At 36.9% G+C, this 26240-nt stretch overlaps 2 protein-coding genes and 1 long non-coding RNA gene across 4 annotated transcripts; 2 read left to right on the top strand and 1 right to left on the bottom strand.

Moving 5' to 3' along the window:
* Positions 1-198: 198 nt before the first annotated feature.
* On the bottom strand, positions 199-24539 carry LOC134820363 (IQ motif and ankyrin repeat domain-containing protein 1-like). 2 transcript variants are annotated; one of them, XM_063830729.1, is made up of 16 exons: positions 24483-24539; positions 17783-17970; positions 17056-17199; positions 16853-16948; positions 16173-16253; positions 15883-16026; positions 15295-15492; positions 15086-15158; positions 14753-14928; positions 11095-11214; positions 10173-10270; positions 9894-10004; positions 9574-9655; positions 8461-8553; positions 8040-8254; positions 199-829 (listed from the first exon to the last, which is right to left on the bottom strand). In XM_063830729.1, exons 2-15 carry the CDS (start codon positions 17945-17947, stop codon positions 8108-8110), a joined length of 1728 nt encoding a protein of 575 aa, XP_063686799.1. In that variant the 5' UTR covers positions 17948-17970; positions 24483-24539; the 3' UTR covers positions 199-829; positions 8040-8107. The 2 variants fall into 2 exon arrangements, with proteins under 2 accessions (XP_063686799.1, XP_063686798.1); XM_063830728.1 differs by lacking the exon at positions 24483-24539 and having other exon boundaries at positions 17783-17973.
* LOC134821359 (uncharacterized) lies at positions 19787-22332 on the top strand. Its single transcript, XM_063832102.1, has 3 exons — positions 19787-19802; positions 19940-20424; positions 20644-22332. Exons 1-3 carry the CDS (start codon positions 19787-19789, stop codon positions 22330-22332), a joined length of 2190 nt encoding a protein of 729 aa, XP_063688172.1.
* On the top strand, positions 24249-25006 carry LOC134820364 (uncharacterized). Its single transcript, XR_010160877.1, has 3 exons — positions 24249-24333; positions 24588-24653; positions 24918-25006. It is a non-coding gene; the product is annotated as an uncharacterized LOC134820364 (long non-coding RNA).
* The last annotated feature ends 1234 nt before the right edge of the window (positions 25007-26240 follow it).

Below are 26240 nucleotides of genomic sequence, written 5' to 3' on the forward strand. Positions count from 1 at the left end.
TTTATTTTAAATTATAGTTGGGAGGGCATCAACCTCATAAATATGCATAAATACCTATGCCTATTTTGAAATCGGAGGGAATAATAGGTATTTATAGATATTTTACCAAAGATCGTCTAGGGCAGCTAAAAGTTACTTTTTCGGACGTTTCAGAAGATTGTGAGCAACAATGATTTGATCAAATTAAAAACCCTATATAACCCATGTTTAAGGTACACAAAGGCAAAAAATCAAATTTTTACCAACCCCAAAAAATTGGTTTTAAAACTTGATATCAACCCCCTCATGCAGTCAAAACACTTTAAAACAGCTAACACTATGAATAGAATTGAATATATTATTATAGAATTGAATATATTATATGTTAAAAGTGGGAAAAATACTGAAAAAACAACAAAACCTTTAAATAACCATAAATATTATATATACATAAATACCTATACCTATTTTGAAATCGGAGGGAATAATAGGTATTTATGAGGTTGATGCCCCCCATAGTTTAAAAAATATCTTGTATGAACTATATTGTGGTGATACTGATATTTGATGTGTGTTATGTATGTTTCTCGACGAAATACAGCTGAATTTATTAAAAATCTGAAAATGAAATTCTGTACATTTCATTTGTTTACTATACACAGATTCAATAAATTTGTCCATACAACTATACAAAGGTGAAAGATTGTATTTATGCAACCTCAAAGAACTTAAACAGAAATAAATTTTAACTCTAAAATGTAAAAATGCAACTGACCATTTATCAACAATCCTAATGAGAAAGTATATTGCCAACTAACTGATCAGCTTCAGTCCTCTCATATCTTTAACACTGATAATGGGCAAGTTTCCATAACTAATTTTTTGTGATCAGCGGTAATAACCGCTTTTTTTACGCTAAAAAAGCGCTTATTGATAAAACCCACCGTTATTTGGCGATTATAAAGCGATTATAAACGGTCCCGTTAATTAACGATTAAAAACGATTATAATCGCTTTTTCCATAAATTTTTTTTGCAAAAGCGATTATTAGCGCTTTAAAAGCGATAATAAATCGCGAATTAAAATTATTAGTGATAAAAAAACGCTTTTATTTTAGGGTTGTCGATTATTATCGCTCCGTAAGCGCTTTTCAAAAAAACGCTTATAAACCGTTTTTTGGACCGTTTTTAAAACGCTTTTAATCGACTATAAGCGATTATATTCACTAGGGAAAGTTCCAAATTAAAAAGCGCCTACTAATCGTTAAAAAAACGCTTTTTTATTTTAAGTTAATAAGCGGTTTAAATCGATTATAAAACGATTATAAGCGACAATAAGCGATTTTTTGAAATCTGCTAAAAAGCGATATTTTCACTATGATCAGCGCTTATAACCGCTTTTCTTGAAATTTTCCTACTGAAAAGCGTTTATAAGCGCTTATTTATTTGCTGTCCATAAGCGATTATAAACGATTATAAGCGCTTTTTTACGTATTTGAAACGAGGAAAAAATTGTCAGGTACGAGATATTATAAGCGATTATAAGTGATTATAAAGTATCGTAAATGTTATTGTCTTCAATTGTCGCTTAGAAGCGATTATAAACGATGAAAAGCGCTTTTTGACGCATTTTAAAACTATGATCAAAATATGTTTTGATTTGATTTATTTGGGGTATATAAGCGATTATGTAAGCGGGGTATATAAGCGATTATAAATGATTATAAGCGCTTAATTCTTTACGTATTTGGAACGAGGACACAATTAACAACAAAATTACGCGATATTATAATAATAGTCCAGTTATTAATGGACATTTATGGAAATGAACCTGCAAATTTTCAGATACTCACGAAACTTTGCACAGACCTTCCAAAAGGTATGAATAAACGATTTTCGGTTGGAGACATTTTTTTACCATGGGGAAAACCCAGGAGGGCCACGCCCATATTGATCCAATAATGTAACTGACCCTTTTCTTCTGAAAGTCGTAGAGACTTCAAAATAGGCTTAAACGAAGCCGCATATGCATGTTTATATAGAAGTTATTGATCAAAACATGGCCTAAAATCCTTAATTTTCGAGAAATTCGCCAAAAACCATTTTGGGCGTGGCGCTGAGCCCATTTTACTAACTTTTGATATGATCGTGATAGAGTCTTCGGATGGAGTGCAAAAGAACCGCAATTGGCATATTTATATATGACTTATGAAGAAACATATGCCTTAAAGTGCTTACTTTTTCAGTTATTGGCGGAAACTGATTTTCGGTTCCAGAAATCATGCAAAAATATGGGTATCTGGTAAATTGGGCTATGAAGGCCCTAGAGATTTTTGAATGGGTGCAAATTGTGCAAAATGGCCATGTTTATATACAACTTATGAAGCAATATGTACCCTAAAATGCTCACTTTTCGAGTTATTAACATAGAACGGGATAGTACAGGGAAATCCGTCTGAAAAAATCGATCTGCTGACACACGAAGCTTACAAAGGATTTTTGACGTTTTTGAGTCCTAATAGATGTCCTTTATGGCTGACCAACTTTTCCAAACTTTTCCACGTGGCTTAAGGCCACTTTTTGCCACTTTACCACTTTTTACCACCTTTCTTGTTTGTCGAATATCTTTAGTTGTGAACATCGTAAAAGGTTGCGAATCAATCGAGTGTGTTCATATTATCAGGAAGAAAAACTTTTGTTCTAACAATTTTTACGTCAGATAATAAGTTAATTGGATAATTATCAATTAACCAATTAGCAAAATTCTAAAAATTTTTTATTGGCTAAAAATGGTCGGAATAGCCTAAAACACGGAGAAAAGTAGTTTTTAGAAAAAATTTGAAAATTTTTCACTTACATTTTTTTTTCGAGACTTAGAAAAATTTCGAAAATTCAAAATATTTTTTTCCGCCAAAAGTGATCAAATTGCATGAAACGCGGAGAAAAATGATTTTCAAAAAAAACTTAGTCAATTTTTCGTTTCAAGAATACTTAAATCACCAATATTTGTAGTTTAGTAAATCTCGGCAGATTTTAGTAATAATCAGGAATTACTAACTCTAAGTGGAAAGGTCTGAAACTGAAAAACGTTAAGTTTAACCATACGATCGCGATATAAGAGTTTCACAACTAATTACAATACAGCCTTATCGATTTTCACAGAAACTGCACCAATGGCACAGTCAAGATCGAAACGATAGCCTGCTGTACTGTCATTTTATTGATTTCAATGATGAATCAGTGGGGTTAAGATTTGTAATAAATAAAACCTCTCTGTACCGTCAATTGTGCTAATCTAAACCGGCCTACCTGTATTACCAGACCTCTTCTTTTCCTCAACAATCAAACCGAGTTGTTCATATCGCATTTGGTGGGTGATGTAAACTAAGTAGTAATACATATCGAGCTATATTCAATCACAATACGACACAGTACGTGTATATTATATGGCTCTTAATGAGGTTTATGAAACGCTTTATACCGTGAGAAACCCGGTATAGAGAGGTTTTACAGTTTATCACGAAAACGTCTACTTGGTCTCATGGCCCATTTACAGTTCGAAGAAGGGCAAGAACAGATCAGGGAAACTGAGGAACAGCCAGGTCCAGGAAGCAAGTGTAAATACACCTTCCAACATCTACTGTAACTGTTTTGTATTGTACTGCATACCGCTTCATTTGCGGGATACCTCAAATCACCCCCATATGTCAGGATCGGCTAAAAGTAAAATCAACAAGGGTAACATACGGGAAAGGGTAAGATTTAGATACGAGTACAGTGTCGGGCAAGGGGTAATAAAGAACCGGTAATAATTAATTCAGTGAAATGTTCCACGAGAGTCAGGATATTTTGGAAATTGCTAATAGAGACAGATCCTGATCAGGAAGGATTGTTAATGTTATTGAGGATGTTGATTTGAAATCCGGACGTCGTGAAGTAAAAATACAGGTTCTTCCCGCAGGATATTCGGGGCCCATGATGATCAGCTCGGGATTAATGTGGGACAGATCGAAGACTGACAACTGAACCCAATTGAACCTAGTTCCCACTAACCAATCAGCTTAATTGGTTAGGGTTAGGGTTAAGGTTAGGGTTAGGGTTAGAGTTAGGGTTAATCTAAATGTCTAAATTGGGTTCAGTTGTCCGGTAGCCCGCTCTTGCGAGTTGACATTCTAAGCTTTTTGGTCTTTTCTTGCCTTCTTTGAGCTGTCAAAGAGCCATGAGACCAAGTAGACATTTTCGTGATAAACTGTAAAACCTCTCCATATCGGGCCTCTCACGGGAGAAACGATAAGTGTACGGTATAGAACATTTCATATACCTCATTAAGGGCCATAATATAATATACACGTGTTGCATTGTGTCGTATTGTGATTGAATATAGCTCGATATGTATTACTACTTAGTTTACATCACCCACCAAATGCGATATGAACAACTCGGTTTGATTGTTGAGGAAAAGAAGAGGTCTGGTAATACAGGTAGGCCGGTTTAGATTAGCACAATTGACGGTACAGAGAGGTTTTATTTATTACAAATCTTAACCCCACTGATTCATCATTGAAATCAATAAAATGACAGTACAGCAGGCTATCGTTTCGATCTTGACTGTGCCATTGGTGCAGTTTCTGTGAAAATCGATAAGGCTGTATTGTAATTAGTTATGAAACTCTTATATCACGATCGTATGGTTAAACTTAACGTTTTTAAGTTTCAGACCTTTCCACTTAGAGTTAGTAATTCCTGATTATTACTAAAATCTGCCGAGATTTACTAAACTCCGACTACAAATATTGGTGATTTAAGTATTCTTGAAACGAAAAATTGACTAAGTTTTTTTTGAAAATCATTTTTCTCCGCGTTTTATGCAATTTGATCACTTTTGGCGGAAAAAAATATTTTGAATTTTCGAAATTTTTCGAAGTCTCGAAAAAAAAATGTAAGTGAAAAATTTTCAAATTTTTTCTAAAAACTACTTTTCTCCGTGTTTTAGGCTATTCCGACCATTTTTAGCAAATAAAAAATTTTTAGAATTTTGCTAATTGGTTAATTGATAATTATCCAATTAACTTATTATCTGACGTAAAAATTGTTGGAACAAAAGTTTTTCTTCCTGATAATATGAACACACTCGATTGATTCGCAACCTTTTACGATGTTCACAACTAAAGATATTCGACAAACAAGAAAGGTGGTAAAAAGTGGTAAAGTGGCAAAAAGTGGCCTTAAGCCACGTGGAAAAGTTTGGAAAAGTTGGTCAGCCATAAAGGACATCTATTAGGACTCAAAAACGTCAAAAATCCTTTGTAAGCTTCGTGTGTCAGCAGATCGATTTTTTCAGACGGATTTCCCTGTACTAGGAGGCAAAAATGGCTGATATAACCAATTTTGCTCTATTTCGTGAAAATTGTCTCTGGTTTTCCCCCAAATAACTCGAAAAGTGAGCATTTTAGGGTACATATTGCTTCATAAGTTGTATATAAACATGGCCATTCTGCACAATTTGCACTCATTCAAAAATCTCTAGGGCCTTCATAGCCCAATTTACCAGATACCCATATTTTTGCATGATTTCTGGAACCGAAAATCAGTTTTTCGCCAATAACTGAAAAAGTAAGCACTTTAAGGCACATGTTTCTTCATAAATCATATATAAATATGCCAATTGCGGTTCTTTTGCACTTTGTCCGAAGACTCTATCACGATTATATCAAAAGTTAGAAAATTGGCTCAGTGCCTCGCCCAAAATGGTTTTTGGCGAATTTCTCGAAAATTAAGGATTTTAGGCCATGTGTTGATCAATAACTTCTATATAAACATGCATATGCGGCTTCGTTTAAGCCTATTTTGAAGTCTCTACGACCTTCAGAAGCAAAGGGTCGGTTACGTTATTGGGTCAATATGTGCGTGGCCCTCCTGGGTTTTCCCCATGGTAAAAAAATGTCTCCAACCGAAAATCGTTTATTCATACCTTTGGGAAGGTCTGTGCAAAGTTTCGTGAGTATCTGAAAATTTGCAGGTTCATTTCCATAAATGACTGGACTATAAGCGATTATAAGGTATTATAAATGACATAGCTCGGCGCGCTCATACTAAATCGCTCGCCCAAATTTTAAGAAAATTCTTGTGAAAAGGCCCTTTGGGTATGAAATTGATCTGAATCGATGTATTTTTGGACGCTAATTCCGAATCACCCCCCATGACGTAGGGTAAAAATGCTTCCCTGGAGAGTTATAAGCAAAAAAACCGTTTTGGTCACGTGACAGGCTAGTAAAACATGAATTCTAGGGAAGCTTGGGATTTTTTGCACATCTGCCAATATTTTCGCAGCAAATTGGAAATAAAAGAAATATCTTTTGCCGTCATGACGATAATTTGCGTTTTGATTTTTAATAATTTGCGTTTTGATAAATTACAACCGCTTCTTAATCTTGAGTTAATTACATTTGTTTCACTATATGTTATATGAAAATATATGGTTACACTGTACACATTGACATAATATTTAGCGATCTATCTTAATCCTTGTTGCCAGAGAACTAAAAGTTTGCAACCACAAAAATTGTACAACGATGATAAGATGTTGGTAATAAGGAGAAGGAGAAGGAGAAGGAGAAGGAGAAGGAGAAGGAGAAGGAGAAGGAGAAGGAGAAGGAGAAGGAGAAGGAGAAGGAGAAGGAGAAGGAGAAGGAGAAGGAGAGGGAGAAGGAGAGGGAGAGGGAGAGGGAGAGGGAGAGGGAGAGGGAGAGGGAGAGGGAGAGGGAGAGGGAGAGGGAGAGGGAGAGGGAGAGGGAGAGGGAGAGGGAGAGGGAGAGGGAGAGGGAGAGGGAGAGGGAGAGGGAGAGGGAGAGGGAGAGGGAGAGGGAGAGGGAGAGGGAGAGGGAGAGGGAGAGGGAGAGGGAGAGGGAGAGGGAGAGGGAGAGGGAGAGGGAGAGGGAGAGGGAGAGGGAGAGGGAGAGGGAGAGGGAGAGGGAGAGGGAGAGGGAGAGGGAGAGGGAGAGGGAGAGGGAGAGGGAGAGGGAGAGGGAGAGGGAGAGGGAGAGGGAGAGGGAGAGGGAGAGGGAGAGGGAGAGGGAGAGGGAGACGGAGACGGAGACGGAGACGGAGACGGAGACGGTACCTGGGGACCTCCGGCTATCGCGTAATTTTTGTTGTTAATTGTGTCCTTGTTCCAAATACGTAAAGAATTAAGCGCTTATAATCGTTTATAATCGCTTATATACCCCGCTTACATAATCGCTTATATACCCCAAATAAATCAAATCAAAACATATTTTGATCATAGTTTTAAAATGCGTCAAAAAGCGCTTTTCATCGTTTATAATCGCTTCTAAGCGACAATTGAAGACAATAACATTTACGATACTTTATAATCACTTATAATCGCTTATAATATCTCGTACCTGACAATTTTTTCCTCGTTTCAAATACGTAAAAAAGCGCTTATAATCGTTTATAATCGCTTATGGACAGCAAATAAATAAGCGCTTATAAACGCTTTTCAGTAGGAAAATTTCAAGAAAAGCGGTTATAAGCGCTGATCATAGTGAAAATATCGCTTTTTAGCAGATTTCAAAAAATCGCTTATTGTCGCTTATAATCGTTTTATAATCGATTTAAACCGCTTATTAACTTAAAATAAAAAAGCGTTTTTTTAACGATTAGTAGGCGCTTTTTAATTTGGAACTTTCCCTAGTGAATATAATCGCTTATAGTCGATTAAAAGCGTTTTAAAAACGGTCCAAAAAACGGTTTATAAGCGTTTTTTTGAAAAGCGCTTACGGAGCGATAATAATCGACAACCCTAAAATAAAAGCGTTTTTTTATCACTAATAATTTTAATTCGCGATTTATTATCGCTTTTAAAGCGCTAATAATCGCTTTTGCAAAAAAAATTTATGGAAAAAGCGATTATAATCGTTTTTAATCGTTAATTAACGGGACCGTTTATAATCGCTTTATAATCGCCAAATAACGGTGGGTTTTATCAATAAGCGCTTTTTTAGCGTAAAAAAAGCGGTTATTACCGCTGATCACAAAAAATTAGTTATGGAAACTTGCCTGATAATGTTCCTGTCCATAATCATAATATTTAATTGTTCAACATGAACTTGACAATACCAGTCAGTTCACTCTTTGGGGGGAGAAGGTTTGACTCTGATCACGTAGAACTTGTCCAGAAGTTCAGGCTCAGGCTCACTGTTGGTCAGGAGCCAGAACTTGAAGTCTCCCATTCGGGCCCAAAACATTTTCTCTTCATACTCTGGACCGTCCTCCTGGATATATTTGACGTTGAATTGATTGAGTTCGATAGAACAATGTGAACATTGTTTGGGATTTTATTTCGATCGAGGATCGCCCAAAATAAAGTAGGTAAGTTTTAGCTTATATTACGTCACTGGTAATTCATTAAGTGAAACTAGGACAAGTGGGAAGCCTACTGCCTAGAGACCAGAGTCATATCCTTGACACGAGATCCTACCTTTTTAGTGATCTGGTTGAACTTCTCCTCTGTAATAAGTGTCTTATCCAGGACCCAGTCTAGCAGACCTTCTTTTATTTCATTAAATCTATCCTGAAAAGGAGGGTAGCCATCATTCTTCAACCATTGGAAACCAACTAAACTTTTGTATAATATTATATCAGTCCATTATATTATACTAGAAACCCGCCGCTAGTCGAAAGCTTTGTTCGAGGAAATTTTAAGCATCAGTTATGTTTTAATTTCTCTTCATCATATAGCCCCAAAACGATACTTTTTACCGCATCAAAAAATTTCAATCACAACCAAAGTTATAAATATATATAGGTATATAGGCATAGCGTCATGAGGGTAAATGTGAGCTAGTTGTGAAATTCTGATATTTCAATCGAGAATGACAGTCAATTGAATTATTGCCAGGCAATTAAAATGTTTAACTGCGCAAAGTTATTTGCGTAATTAGAAAACAACAATATTTTTGTTGATTGTGTGTGCGCGGCGTAATGTCAGCATTGTGTGTAGCTCTAGCGAATTTAGTATCGAAAAAAAAAGTATCGATACTATACTTTTTACTGCATCAAAATATTGCAATCACAAACAAAGTTATAAGAAGTCATAGCGTGAGCGTAAATGTGAGCTAGTTTTGAAATTATGACGTAGCATACAGCATAACAACGCGCGTTGTTAATCTGTGGTTGCTCGCGCACGTGCATTTTTATCGTTGCTACGCAACAGCGCAGTAAACCTTTGCTAAAATTTAACGCCATTATTCTAACGATTATTTAACCTCACTTCCGACGTTAATTATAAAAAATCTAAAGCCTAAATCAAAATTCTAAGAATGCTATAGCCTATTCCTATCCTTTTTCTACAACCCTGCTAAAAATGGCGAGGTTTCAACTCCATTTGCGAGCTGGGTTTGGCTTCACCAGAGGGTCATTTTGAGGTCGATTTTCGGTGTTTTTTCTTCTATGTCCCCGTTGCCGGGGAAATTTCGTCAAGTTTAAAATATATATTATATTAGTCCATAAATCATTATGTATTGCTGGTATAACCATTTTATTAGTGAAAAATAAAAATAAATATGAATAAGTGAAAAATAATGTAACGTACCTGAACAACGTGAAACATGTCGCATCCCATCAGGTCAATAACAAGGGGTTTACCGTACCGTACTGCACCCAGCAGTGCTATTCTGAAGTGTATTGTGATCTCAACTTCGAAAGAACAAAATCTTACTTATTAGTTAGGGCGAGAATAGAAATTCATGGGACCATCTGTGAATAAATTCGTAACAAAGTTTCTCTACAGTAATGTGTTGTCCATAGTCCCAGAAACCACAAACCAGGGTTTATTACTCTTTCCCTAACTGTTATTGTATCATTGAACAAGATGAATCAACTTCGAGTAGAAAGTGTAGTAGTAATATTCACCTCATACGCTCAGGATCCATATTCGAAGGATTGACTGCGTTCAAATAGTTCGAATCACTATACCGGATAAATATCGATGCCTGGCCGGTCTCGTCTATAATCAAAGGCCACCTGAAAGTCATGGTTTTAAACCCCCAAAGCAAGTTCTTATCTGCAGATATTTTCAAAGCTTTCACAAATTTTTGTTAGAATGCTGAATTACGCTTGTCATGAGCTGAACGATTCACACGGCTACAAAGAAACTAGCTCCCTGTCGTAATTAATCTCACTGTCACAAACCTGCCATCATCAGTGATCTTGTTGCCCACATCCCTGATCAGTACGTCCTCTAGCTCCCTAACCACTATTTGCACTCCAACTTGTTCAGTTTCTGCTTTCTGAAAAAAACACATCTTCCATTCAATATCTGTCATTTTCGGACAAAATTAGCTGCTTGGACAGTTGGACACGGAATAAAATTTACAAAGACAACTCTTGTTGTTTTAAAACACCACGCCTAGGAAAGAGGACAAAAAACACTCTTTTCAAGTAAGAATTAGTACCACAGGTTCTGCACTTTTTTCCACTGCCGGTGTAGCACTGGAAGCAGCCCCCTTTTTTGGCGTCGGTTTCTTTTTGATGGAATCTGATTTTTTAGTTACACTTGCTTTCGGAAGGGTGGTAGATTTCTTCACAACCTTGCCAGTGCCTTTAGCTTTTACAGGCTTTTTACCAGCACCACTTGACATAATTGCTTCAGTAGCGAAATTATTAAAAATGGAGAAGTGACAGACGCAAATTGATAGAAGAAAACAGATATAAATCGGCAAGAATGGGGAATTGTTCAGAGGTATGTCGTATCAAAATAACAAGGATCGCATTACAGCGGTTACCATAGCAACAAATTCTTTCACTTAAAGGTGACCTGGGTAGACGCCAGAAGCACAAGTTTATTGAGCTGGAAAGTCTCCAAGAATCTCAGAAGTGGCTACGAGACAGATTACATCAACTGCTCGGTCAGGAAACTATGAGAGACGAAATCTGCATTGGCAAGCAATATCGCCGATTACATCCAAAGAGAAGAGCCGTAGATGCAAGCTGCACGCTCAATCTGACCAGGTTACTTGCCAATCATTCAGGAGATATATCAGTGGTAACATTGAAGTTGCGAATGATAATATTCTTAGACTTCGAGAATGCAATGATAAGATTGTTATCTTACCTCTTTCTTTTCTTCTCTAAGCTGTAGTCTTAGCATTTGGAGAGCTCTTCTAGAATCGTCGACTTTAACTTTGAGAACAGTGACCAAGTCTTCGGCGTCATGAACTGTTTGTAGGGTGACCTATACAATTGAAAGGGATCATAAGTTTGTTACCAGTTACCACTGACCATAGAAATTTTTACTGCACTGTCGCCTGCACTGGCTGGTGCTCAAAAATATTGACAGCGAAATGGCAAACGCTGCGCGCAACGAAATACAGTTTCGTTCACTAGCTTCTGAAAAAGCAATAGCACGCATGTCGCACTATGCGCGTTACGCAAACAAGTCTTACAGAGTGTGTCTGAAACTGATCCAGTTTTCGCTGAGTTGTAACGTTGCCCCCATCCTGAATCTGACTTCATATATAGGTTGCGCATGCGCGTTCCCTATAACATTTCGATTATATCTTAGAATAGTTCACGCACTAGTCAAATATCTTACCACAGCTTCACGCCCTAATTTAATTAATTCACAGATGATTATATCTTTACTGTTTACATGATACCTGAATGTGTTCGGAGCATTGAAGTATAATGCATCCGCCATCCAATTCTCCAAATTTTGACAAAGGAAATCGCGGTAATTTTATGTACATAATTCAATATAAGGTGGTTTAGTTAGTGTATTTGTTCTGAAGTACTGTTAGTTGTTAATGGAGTAGTTCTGAAGATTATTTTATGGTTTATTTCACCGTAACGTATTTATTATTTCTGCCCTCGTGGAATAAGATATCACTATTATAACACTGAATAAGACGGTTTTAATATTATAGATATATCAACATGATATCTCATTGGCAATTGATCGGTGTAGTTGGTGTTGTACACACTGCACTGATAACGATATCACGTTGTACGTGTAATGTAAATATAGTGTGGATAAAATGCGAATATATATTCTAAATAACTGATAAAATGATATTCCACACAAAGCATGAAATTGTGCTGTATATGAGTGGTGATTTCGCTCTGAGAATCAGGGTCAGTAGCTCAATTGGTAGAGCAAGAGACGCGAAATCTCGAGGTTCTGGGATCATTCCCCAGTTGTCCCTAGTTTTTCAGAGTTAATCATCACATATAGACAGCATGAGAGTAGGCCTGGCCATCTCGAAGTGATGATATCTCATACGCCATACGGTACCAAAACAGAAATATACAATATTTGGAGCAAAATCTATGTGTTGGATTGAGTCGAAATTGAGGCAGTATCCAGATAGCACGACCCCTGTTCGCGAACAGTTGTTCGCCGAACAGGTGTTCGTGAATAGTTGATTTTGATCGTGAAATTGATCGCATCTGATATTATTATCAATATATAATATATTGACCCCGTGGCTGAAGTGGGTGTGGTGTGTGGGCGTGCATTTTAGTTACTACATATATTTTCCAAAACGTGGAATCATGTTTAAAATACCCTGCACAAATCTGAAATCCTCTTAAAAACCCAAGAAAAGATCTTGCTTCAATCTACAGAATATCACTTCTTCGGTAGTTTTAATCTATTTAAAAGTACTAATCTACTATAGTCTATCTCTTATATTCAATCTACTACATATCAACACACTACACAGTTATTAACTGGTACAAGATAAATTTGTAATGTGTACACTCCTCAAACTTCAAAGACTGTCACCACTCCTTAGAACATGCTATCAAACAGGAGGACAATAAAGAAGAGATATTAATACAACAATTAAATTAACACAGATGAAAATTGGGGTGGTTTTCAGCGCTTTTATCAGTGCAAGTATTCTGTAATATTACTGTTAGTAGTTACTGGTAGTGTGAACAACAATATAAGCTATCAAATATATCACTTGGCAACCATTTTAGAGTTTTTTTGATCGAATGTAACGTAATTAATATCTCTGCCCCCATTTACTAAGATGTAATATACTAATATAAGGTGGTTATCAGTGGTTCTATCAGTACAAGTATTCTGTAATACTGTTAGTAGTTACTGGAGTAGTGTGAACAACAATATAAATTATGAAATAAACCGTTTGGAAACCATTTTAGGGTTTTTTTGATCGAATGTAACGTAATTAATATCTCTGCCCCCATTTACTAAGATGTAACTTAAGGTGGTTATCAGTGGTTTTATCAGTACAAGTATTCTGTAATACTGTTAGTAGTTACTGGAGTAGTGTGAACAACAATATAAATTATGAAATAAACCGTTTGGAAACCATTTTAGAGTTTTTTTGATCGAATGTAACGTAATTAATATCTCTGCCCCCATTTACTTAGATGTAATATAAGGTGGTTTTCAGTGGTTTTATCAGTACAAGTATTCTGTAATACTGTTAGTAGTTACTGGAGTAGTGTGAACAACAATATAAATTATCAAATAAACCGTTTGGAAACCATTTTAGGGTTTTTTTGATCGAATGTAACGTAATTAATATCTCTGCCCCCATTTACTAAGATGTAATATACTAATATAAGGTGGTTATCAGTGGTTCTATCAGTACAAGTATTCTGTAATACTGTTAGTAGTTACTGGAGTAGTGTGAACAACAATATAAATTATGAAATAAACCGTTTGGAAACCATTTTAGGGTTTTTTTGATCGAATGTAACGTAATTAATATCTCTGCCCCCATTTACTAAGATGTAATATACTAATATAAGGTGGTTATCAGTGGTTCTATCAGTACAAGTATTCTGTAATACTGTTAGTAGTTACTGGAGTAGTTACATTCGATCAAAAAAACCCTAAAATGGTTTCCAAGCGGTTTATTTCATAATTTATATTGTTGTTCACACTACTCCAGTAACTACTAACAGTATTACAGAATACTTGTACTGATAAAACCACTGATAACCACCTTATATTACATCTTAGTAAACGGGGGCAGAGATATTAATTACGTTACATTCGATCAAAAAAAACCCCAATATGGTTTCTCGATGGTTTGTTTTGCGGTTTAGATCGTCCTTGCTACTATTCCACTAACAGATTTACATTATAACAGAATAAATGGTTTCTAGATGGTTTATTTCACGGTTCGTATTGTTGTTTGCACAGTGCACTAACCTGGGGACCTGTGGACTACAGTCTTTGGTATGCATAATTCGATTACGTATATCCGACCGAGCAAGAAATCGTTTCACCAAGGAAACTTAATTAGATTGGCACGGTCAGATCATGATGGGGGCAGACGTTACAACGTGGGGGCAAGAAATGGGGGCACGTTACCTATACGTTACAAATTGAGCGAAAACATCGCCTCAACTGATCGCATGGTTCTCACGCCTTTTATTTCCAATACCTTGGTTTTTATCATTAGCATTTTTTTATCATTACAGATAAAACCTAAACTTAAATCGAAAAATGTTCTTGATACTCAGTTAAGGCCAGAGGGGGTAGGGTTAAAAATCATTTGTTAGTTTTAACAGAGCAGCTGGAAATGAAAAAGTAGGAAAAAAACGCATAAAACTCTGACCTTGAGGTCAGGTAAAACTTAAACTTAATCCAAAAAGGCAAACCTCAACTTTTGGAAACGATTGGCCACACCCCGGACCTGAGACTTGGCACAGGTGTTCCTTGAGATATTACCCACAAACGATAAGCACAGAATTTTGATTAACCCAGGTATATTGAAAGTTAAGATTACCTCAACATGACTCGTCTTCTCAATCACACACATATCGTGTTCGTATATCCTCTTATTAAGCTCCGCGAAGGCGTGCATCAGTTGTTTCTCAACTTGTTTGAAATCTTCCTCGGCTTCCTTTATCTTATCTATTATCGCGTCACATTTCATTTGGACATACTCTGCTTGGGCGTTTGCTGAAAGTTCCTGGTTTTAGAGATAGAAATCTACTTAACTAATTTCTAAACTATTAAAATATTATGATAGTGTTAATTTTATTCGATTCCAAACTGTTTGTTGGTAGGATGAGGGGTAATGAGAGCATTTTTGAAGAAAACATTGAAAATAGCAGACCTCGTTTTTCTTGTTCTAACTGGAGGTTGTTGAATAGTCGCTCTGTGTCCGCTATATCCCATTCATTCAGTATCTGAAATTATCAGATGCCGATATCGTAATGATTTAATCTTTTAAGGCTTAATATAATTTGTAGACTAATTTCACAACAAATTATATGAACACAGTTAAATTAGAGAATGTTCCAGTTACCAAGACAACAACCCTACCTCTTTAATAGTGGGATTAGTGGATATATCAACAGGAGCACACCCATCATCTGCCTTTATCCGTGGATCAGCTCCACACTGTAAACACTGCTGCACCGCTTCCACGTGACCTGCAAATGCTGCACGGTACAGCGGTGTGCGCCCGTATCTTCCTATACTGTTAGGATTTGCACCTTGAGATACCAACCATTCGATAACCTGGATGATTTAATTAATTAGAGAGATAAGATAACGTCATTTTAATCTGATCAAATTGTGAGATCACAGCATCTGTTATTAGATCACTGTCAGTCCATTACCTCATTGTTTAGATTTAGATAACGTTATTTTAATTTAATAAGGATTTTAGATCACTGCACCTGCCAGATCAGTGTATTAGATCACTCAATTACATCATGATTATTTTTAGATTATTCACAAAAATATAGAACTGGTTAATGTAAAGGGCGATTACTGACAAATTGATACTCCAATCAGCACTCAAAATAAACAGAATGATAATGAGCCCTATCATCTAAAAAAACCACGTGTCTATTAATGAAGAATTTGATGTTTATTAAATGAATCCTTCAGCTATCTAACAAATACCTCACAAGCGCCACCAGCACCCGCCTCAGATAGCGGCGAGTATTCGTTCGCGTCTGTACATTCCAAGAGTTCCATTGTTTTACGAGCGAGCTTAGTCGGATGTAGTCCGGCCTCTCCTGCACTCTTTACCCAGTCAGATGTTGCCTGTTAAAGTGCTAGTAATAGAAAAATGTCAATGGTGTGGTATAAATAGGCATAAAAATGGAATTAAGGAATTGCACCTTGTAAAATTTAGCAATGAATCATACACTGTGTCAAAGGATTGAACTAATAGTTATCACGAAATAAACCTCTTGTAAAATTTGCTGAATCTCCCCAAGTTCACCATCAAATGCGTTCTCAAGCATCATCTTCATTCTCTTCAAATGAGCCTGTTAAAAATTTTGTTTGTTTGTAAAGCTTAGTAGCAATATCATTACGAAGTTGCAGATTAAAAGCCGATCTTTAAGAATTCTGTAATCTGTTATCACAAACAAACAATTATCCGCAATATAATCACCGTAAATCGCATTATATCCAGCTAGTATAGAGCTTAGCAGGGGGCACGATTATACCAATTTACTATTGAAAAGTTAACTAATCAGCAAGTTATAGCAGTGCAGTTTAAGGCTTTTTATGAGCTTTTAAAAGTAGAAACTGTGAGAGTGGTAGCTGGACGAGAGAAAATAAGACTGGCTTTAGTCCTAGGTAATCGACTATTTGAGCAGCAATAATTAAGTAATAGTCTAAATAAAAACTAAATACTCATTACTCTTAAGATACTGAATTTAAACATGAGTTGAATTGTGGTACTGACACCTAAAATAGGTAGATGACCTAGCCGTATGATGTAACGTAACGTAGTCACATGTCAGCTGGTCACATGTCGAGATAACACACACGTGACACAGCAAGGTAAAACGCTCTGCCCACGGTATTATAGAAGACGGGAATACAATAATGTAAGAAATATCTGTATGAATTCTGGTACCTTTCTTTCCCGTTCTAGCATGAGCCATTTTTCATGCTCTCTATCTTCCCGCTCTTTTTCGAGTTTAATTATCTTTAGCCAGGCTTGTCTTTCAGCCTGCAATACAAATAGCTATAATCTGACAGAAAACAAGAAATTATACAAACTTAAGCTGAATCAGTCAATAGCGTTCTAAAATAATATTATATTATCTATCATCCTACCTCCTCTATCAGCCTATCCATTTCCTCCTTTTTCCTTCTAGCTTCGGCTTCAATTTTACGTTGTTTGTAATCTCGATAAGCTTTCTGGATCTTTAAAGCTGATTCAATTTGCTCTTCAGTCCATTTTGGTTTTTCTGGCTTCTTCTGAGATAGATGACTGTGAGATGTTCTATCTTAGATTGAGAGCTCGAAAAATCATAATGAATTTTAGGCAACAACAAACTGAATTCAAGAATCAATAAACCCTCTTAAGTCTTTTTTTAAATCGCTGCATTATACTTGATCGCGGTTTTAAAATAGGTTTTAAAGGTGGTTTCAGGAATGCTAAAAGACTGATTTTTGAGAAGATATGTTAACCTCATTTTTTCAACAAATAAAGGGCATATAATAGTTCTGTCGACGTTGGATACCCATGGATAAGTCTAACTGAGAGAAACAAAATGTTAAGAACCGGTTATTTGTGAGGTTAACTGATTAAATAGGCAATTGTTTTAAACCTCAACTTTATGAAAAACTCGGCACTCGTACGTGATCTGCCAACAGGTTGCCTTGAATGAATACAATACGCACTACGCAGCTACAAGCCATAGCCCACAAGGCAACATGATTATTTCTTATCACAAAATTGAATTTAATAACACTTTGTAGCGACATACGTTGGTGCGGTTGCAATATCTGACTGGAACTTTAAAACGAACATTTGCCTTATAAAAACAGTAAGACGAACCTTAGCTGCGGGTTTAGCCCCAGGTTTCCCTCCCCGAGCTGCACCTCTGCCACCTCTAGCTGCGGGTTTACCCCGGGTTTCGGGTTGTCCTCCTCGGGTTGCGGGTTGTCCACGTCCAGTTCCACCTCTTTTTGAGGCGGCACCTCTGGCTATTCTCGGCGGCATGTTCCTCTCTTGTTTACATGGAACTAAAAAATACCTTCATTAACAATCAAATTGGCAACCCTCTAATTTAAAAATAGAAGTAGATAATAAGTAAAATAGATCATTATGTCAATAAAATATGATATCATTAATGCTTTGCTATTTACTTTAAAACTTTAGTTCATTAAACTAAGGTAATGAATAAGAAAGAGAGCACCCGTCGTTACAATGAGTCCGACAAAGTTTACCCAAAGGAGGGATAAGCAATAAAAGGATGAACATCTGACAAAATCTCGCTAAGGTAGATGATAAACGCCACACTGGCAACTGAGCTGTACTCAGTGTTAATGAATTTAAGTACTTAAATTTAAGTTAAGTAAGTCTGATTAATCATAATTGAAACTCTGTTTAGCATGTCAGGACGTCAAGACACTATTTTGAACGTGTATTTTTACTACTCTTTCCTAGTTTTAATCTTCTTTTTTGAACACTACGCATCTGTAAAACAGTATATCCCCGCTATATAAAGAACTATAAAATTTCCTCCTAGTCAGACTGGAGTGTTCCCGTATGGTATGAGGACTATATCTGTTAAAAACTCCATACCATTAAGATAATTCTTGTTACCACTGGTAACAAGAATTTCTCCGCGGTTTTATCAAGCACGATTAATTTGTTCCTACCTTGTGCCACTAACATTAACCAGTAACCAGTTGTAGTTTGTTATTGTTGTTGTATGCAAACTTAAGCATGCATCGTAGAGTGGCGTGCGTGGCTCGCAAAATGACGTAATTAATTTTACACGTGCAGTTCTTGACGACCTCAGCGCGCATTTGATGTTTGTAACGTCATGTTTGTAATGCAAACTTACAGTGCTTTTCGTTCACAATTGAGATGCAGCCTTTCATGATAATATGTAGTCAGGGCTGACTAAACCAGGATGAACCAGGATAAACCATTCTGCATTCCCATTCCATCACACTCAACAATTAATGTAATACAATTTTAGTGTTTAAATTCGATCAAAACTAATATTATCGTATTGTGTGCCAAACCCTATTGTTATTCTGTCATTTTATCATAGGTATTCATCATTGGATAACAACTCCTTCTTGGTTCCTGATCCGTTTGCAATGTTTAATTCGCTTGTTGTCGTTTAGAACTGAACTAAAATAATCGGACAGGTTATACACTTAATTAATGTAACACACATGTAACATATTGTAATACACTTACTATTTTGTCAAACAATATAAAGGAGCTGTTATTTTTAACATCGTTGCAATGTTTAGCCATTACTTATTCCTTAGGATCTTTTTGCTTTTGGGAAAACAATTAAATCATTAATTAACAAATTTCAGCTTTCTGTGACCCAAATTTCCAAATTTCACTCTTTTACTGAATTTTTCTTCAATGACCATCTAGCAAGGTCACTGAGGATGGCACAAGACACATTTGAGGTACTGAAAGTTCTATTCCCGAAGAAAGCTTTGATAAACGGAAAATAATCAGAATATAAGAAGAGATTTAGGAAGATTTTTGAAGAGAAGCTTTTCTGACGTCTCTCCCGAAATTTCGCGGTTTTGCCTGAATTTTTGATGCCTAAGATTTGGAGCTGTTGACAATGTCTTTATGTTCTACTATTGATACAGTGATGAAAGCATACTTAATACTTATATAGGACACATCATGAATGAGGAGTTTGTAATATTTCTATATTTTTGATTTCTGTTTCCACAACAATTTGTTCGGTCCGTTTCAAGAATAATATGATCATATACTTTTTCATAGCTCAGAAAAATGATAAGATTTGGATTACTGCTCATCTGCATTTCCCTAACTCTGGATGTGACCTATACTATGAAAGTAAATAAAGGTAAAAGAAAGAAAATGACACTTGGCTGCACAATGAGGAAACACGGCATAGCAGTGGAGAAGAAATAGGAGAGGTGAGATTCACAGTTGAGAAGAAAGGTAAGAGGAAGAAAAGAACAACGAATTACATCGCTTCAGCAAAGCTCAAGTCCGACGAAAAGACCCTGAAATATGGAGCACATGGACTTCATTTGTATGGCGTGAACGAGACTACTCGGTACAGTGAATGGTTCACGGTACCACCAACACCTTCGGCCAGGGATTATGTGGCGGAAATAGTGGAGGGTAGGAAGTTTCAGATCGAGACTAACAAGCCGATAAAAACACCTCAAGATATCAGATGGATGATGGGAGGAGTAGGGTGGTTCACATTCACAACGGCGTCTTTAAATGCTGCCTTATGCAATCAAGGATATCCATTAACAGGAGAAGAAGGATTCTTAAAAGAAGCTGGTGTTCTAACTTTCTTGAAGACTGCCACTCACCTAAAAGTATGGTTTAATGATGTTCTTAAACCTGTAGTCGACTGGAAATTTGAGGATAACCAGGGCTCGAGATGCTATATGAGGAATAAACTGAACGGATTGAATTTTGACGGGAATTCAGCTTACCAATGGGATAGGGTAACAGTAAAATACAGATATGAAGTTGATCCAGGTAACGTATGAGTTAATACAGTTTCTGTAAGTAACAGGCACATTACTCTCACGTATTGCGAGTTCAGTATCACTAAAAAAGCTACTAAAGGTAGCCCTCAAGGAGGAGTATTGTCACCACTATTATGGAATCTAACTCTTAACACCTTCCTTAGCAGCCTAGGGATCCACAATAACTTTATACAGGCATTCGCAGACGACTTGGTAATCCTCGTACGAGGCATCTGTAAAGTCACGATCAGAGACATAGCCCAGCAACAGCTACAGAACATCAGCAACTGGTGCACGAGCAAAGGATTAAAACTCAGTGGAGTCAAGAGTACAGCAATCCTATTCACCACCAAACAGGACAATAATCTAGACTCCCCGCTAACAGTTGACGGAACTACAGTTCCCACAGTTAATAGTACAGTCTACCTAGGGGTTACTTTCGACCAGAAACTTAATTGGGGTACTCACATACTTAAAAAATGTGATAAGGCCATAGGACAACTTCACGCTTGTAAACAAGCTGTAGGAAAAATCTGGGGCATCTCACCGGCGGGTGTGAGATGGATCTATAACCAAGTCATTCTCCCCTCACTAGGTTATGCAGCGATAGTTTGGCAACACTCAACAGACAGACACTACATCTCTGTCAGACTGGAAACAGTTCAACGCCAAGCAGGTCTCATGATCACTAGAGGACTGAAAAGTACTCCCACTCCTAACCTGGAGATCCTAGCTAGAATCCGTCCCATCAGCCTTAAACTTAAATCTCTAGCAATTAAGTCGGCAATGAGACTTAAATTACAAGGAACATGGAATAAACAGTACCATTACAACCAGCGAGGACACTGTAAATCACACGCTTACAACGTCGAGAAAATGATAACTAACATAACTTACACAGGATGCACACTTCAGGACAATATCCCCAAGGTTACCATGCTGGACAGACGTTTCAAGGTAATTATACAAGAAAGGAAAGCTGCCATCAACTACATCGATAATCTTCCTCCCTACATCTGGCAGATCTTTACAGACGGCTCGAAAGCAAGTGGAATTACAGGAGCGGGATTCTGTGTCATCAAAGCAGCACAAGAGTACCACAGAGTCAGCTATCAACTTGGCACGCTGGCAACAGTCTACCAATGCGAGCTCTTTGCGATCCACATGGCAAGTATCTGGATCAATGATAACATAGGGTTACCAGCTACCATTAACTTTTTCTCAGATTCCCAGGCCTCGCTTAAAGCGCTTACCAGCACTAGCATTAGCTCCAGAATAGTACTGGACATCGTAGACCAACTTAATACATTAGGTACCTCCCACCGAGTAGAACTTAGGTGGGTCCCAGGACACGAAGGAGTACATGGTAACGAACTTGCCGACGAACTCGCAAGAGAGGGATCCAGCAGTATCCCCATAGGACCTGAACCATTCCTCCCACTACCTGAAGGAATCATCAACAACGCAATCGATGAGTACCTACTCAAACTACACCTCAACGCATACCGACAGGTCGACCTCAGTGATAAAGGGAAAATCCCTCTTGGACTATTCCTTAACAAATACAAATACAGGAATATTAATATCACAGGAACTCACCTCAGATGGCTAACATGGCTACTTTCAGGGCACAGCCCACTAGCTTACTTTCAGACTAGGGCCAACAACGTCAACTTTGAGACACAAGACTGCGAACACTGCCCAGGGGAAGCAGAAACATCACAACATTTCCTCTGCGAATGTGTACAGCTGATGACTATCAGACTGAGGATATTTGGTAAACCTCTACTCACAATGGAGGAAATTATCAACAGTAAACTCAACCACATCATAAAGTTTGTGGAACAGTCAAAAAGACTAGACAAGGAAGATCTCTTTGGGTAAACTACTAGGAATTAACACCAGGAAATAACACAATTTCAGGAAAACAACATCAGTAAATAACCCACTCCCAGGAAAACTAATAATAGCACAAATTCCAGGAGATGACCTGGCTCGGAAGTCCCTTGTCTGCCCACCGAAGTACCACAACCGAAGTGGGTTTGCTCTGAGACAGGTAGTGACAGCTTCAAGACTCCAGAGGTCTGTTGCATTGATATTTATTATTTTATGATTTCGTATATACTTTGGGAGTCCTGGAATGCAGCTAGCAGGAGTTGCATTCTGTGGGCACGGCGAGAAGGCCTCCATCTTTATCGTAAGAGGCCAGAAACCGTTGACCAGAACAGAGAGAGAGAGAGAGAGAATACAGTTTCTGAATTGACATCACAGATTCTTACTGATCGGGGGAGGGGGGATTCCAATGGTGAAAAATGGTAACATTTTACAACAACCCCTAAAACTTTTCTTATGCCGTACAAAAAGTCTTGTTTCAGACATCCTGATCACAGCCGAACACCAAGTACCAACCAAATATGGCACAGAATGTGCCCTGAGGGTGGTATCCTCCGGTGAATCCCGTTCCAGACCACACTCCTGGTATAATAGAAGGAGAGAGACCAGGAACGGTGACGTCATATTCTCAGCAGATAACGAGGAGATTCTACTGATAGGACTCCGTCCAGAGCGTGGGAATTTAGCAGTGCAAAACAGTGTGTTTAGACAAGGAATTGAGATGAGGGGGTACCAGTGGGTTGATGTTAGCTATCCAGAAGCAGATGAGAAAGGGAGACGGGAGTACGGTTTTGAGTTTCACGAGTCTGCTTTTTTACTCAGATGTGGTGATAAGGTGAGGTTTTATATTATATATATAATACTACATATAGTACTATATAATACTAATATAGTATATAATACTATATATTATTCTGGTGTTGTGATTCTACTTGAATGATTATACTTGATCATAGGGTTCAACAAAATTGTATTCCCAATATGAAAATATAAATTCCTTGTCCAGCTAATTGATAAATATGATTTTTTGAGGAGTTATCTTCCAGATTATGATCACTATTCCATACGGAGAGCTGACTACTGCCAAAGAACAATTTTTAAGTAGTATTAACACGGTAAAATTCGAATTGGGGACAGAAGAACCAGTTTCAATTCAATATGCTCAAAGGTGTCAAGGTCAGTACTCAGCAAATGTGTGAGTAGAAAATTGAAACTTTATTTTAAAGACTTGTTTCATTTACACATTCATCATCAAATAACTACTGAAAAATTATTCTTAATAAGACAAAACAATATTTTAATTCATTGATTTCACAGGAGGGCTATATATAAAGTAATAAATAAAGGAATTAAGCAAATCTAAATTACACCTTGCAGACTACCCAGGTTGCATTTTTATAGAATAAAACGTAAGTAACTCTTAACTGATACATATATTTAATCAGGTGCACCGTCACCATGGGATTGTGGATCTACAGGAGAACATTTCAACCCAGACTCAGTTGAACATGGCTGTGCGGATTGCGACGTAAGACATGTGGGGGATTTTGGTAACGTTCTAGCTGGAGAAAACAGTAAGGCTTATTTCTATGTTAAATATCTTTTCTCCGTGACTCTTACTATAAATATCTTGTTTTGCAGACAGACTTTAATGACTTAAAATTGAGGGAACTCTCAGTTGATTCATGTTAAAGACCAAAATTTCAAAACCCTTGTCCTTTACCTCCGTGATATTTTCTGTTTCAATTTTTTTCAGCAGATTGCTAGAATAATACTTATTGCCAGATCAGGTGGACTTCAAGGCCACTTACATTATTGGGGGTGGAGGAAAAAAGTCAGAAGTGAGGTATGACAGAAGCAGAGGGGAGAAGTATGCAGTGTATCGAGTGAAAGGCAAGGAACCTTTTGGTATGTCTGGAGAACACAACATTGAGGGAAGAGGTATAGTGCTGCATGAGAATCCGGATGACCTCGGAGTGGATGATGAAAATGGTGATTATATAATGAACTCTTCTATGATTTAATCAGTATACATTACTTAATCTATCATGAACCAAGAGCATAATCCTGCAATAATTTCACCTAAAATATTTCACAATCTTTCTCAATCTTTCTCAATCTTTCCTTGAGAAAACAAATACCTGGTAGATGATCGAGCTTTTTTCTTTTTTTGTTTTGCTTCTACATTTTTGGCCCCTGGGTAATAGAAATAATCTTGTCATTGTTAAAGTGAGTGATCTTTTTAGAGGTACGGTACAATGGGAACGCTGGTGAAAGGGTGGCTTGCTGCACTTTAAAACCATTAAAATAAGGTGAATGAAATAACATTAATTTCCGTTCAAATAAAGTCCATTAGGTAAAACCATCGGAGTATCATGATGAACCTACTTTAATGTTCCACAATCGAATATTTTGTTGAAAATTTATATAACTCAGAATACTAATCTCTGTTTTATTAATATAATATATAAATGCAATTATTACTATTGGTATTGAACATTACCTTAATTGGAAATCGATAAAAATACAGATAAACTAATTACCTATTCAACTTGACATCCCCTTTAACTTGTTAGGTCCAAAGGAGTTGCTTGAAGAAGGCACAAGGTAAATAAGCAGAGAATCATAGACGAGACCATTATTTTTAGTACAATTTACATGTTTTGGCACGGGAAAAAATTTCTTTTTTTAATGAAAATTGTTAGACATTAGACAATGTACCCCTTGATTTTAGAATAAAATTTAGTTTGCAGTCGAGTTCTTTATTTAAAATCTTGCTTCGAATTGATGTATAATTTTAAAATTTGATTTTTTTGAAAACTGTGTTTTTGTTGGGTCCACACTGTAAAAGATTAACGAAAAATTCAATTAAAATTATAAGAGGAAATAGCTTACAAAATAGTGAAAATGTGATCAAGAATATGAAATGGTTCAGCCAGTCGTTGATAAATTACACATGGGAACTGACTTTCTAACTCTACCAGATCACATAAAGGTTGACCAAATTACACACAATAATTAATGGATGATTACAGTTACACAGTGCAGAAGATAATCTGCGTCATATCGTTACTGAGTTATTTGTTTATGTTATTTAATAACTCACTAGGTCCATCATTTAAAAAGTGGCCAGTTGTTTCTAAATAAGGTCATATTATGGTATATTTTGTTATATTATGTTACATTCTATGAGCGTGTGACCGGATTCGGTAAGGCTACATTCTTTACTGACTGTGGCAAATTGTTTACTTTATTATTTTTCAACTACAGTACCGGTAGTGTTATTATAATAAATCGATTTAGAATTATCGATTTAGAATTGAGATAACTGATAATCATTATAGTAGAGGACTTCACGAGATTTTCTGCCCGATAGAAACACTGAACATACGTCATACAGGGTGGGCCAAAAGTCAGTACCCATACGTTGGCCTATATAGCTCAGTCACTGAGTGCCCAATTGAAATAATTCTTTCTGGTATGACTTAGTACCACCACTGGTTCGAGGAATTTGTCAACTCGAAAAATATTCGTGTTCATTTTTTTTCAAATGAAGGTTCATTTTCGCATTTATTTGATATAGTTTGGATAGTCGGATCGAGCTAAATTTTATTGAATTGTGTTTGGCCATTCGAATAACGTTTGTCATATTAGAGTTTTAGCTTCTTAGATGACCGAGATACGAAGCATAACGAGTTTATTCAGTACGTGTGATCAGGTGATACTAGTTACTTAATCACGTGATAAGGTGACCCCGTTAAACATTATGGGAATCGTTAAGGCTGCCAAATTAAGCTGTCGTGTCACGGTGTCACATAATCACCCAATAAATTTTGCTAACGATACACAAAATGCTTGATAACTTCGTCATTTCTGATCCGTTTCACATAATTTTTTCA

This window comes from Bolinopsis microptera, chromosome 9, assembly GCF_026151205.1.
Source record: "Bolinopsis microptera isolate Bmic1 chromosome 9, MBARI_Bmic_1.0, whole genome shotgun sequence".
Taxonomy (NCBI): domain Eukaryota; kingdom Metazoa; phylum Ctenophora; class Tentaculata; order Lobata; family Bolinopsidae; genus Bolinopsis; species Bolinopsis microptera.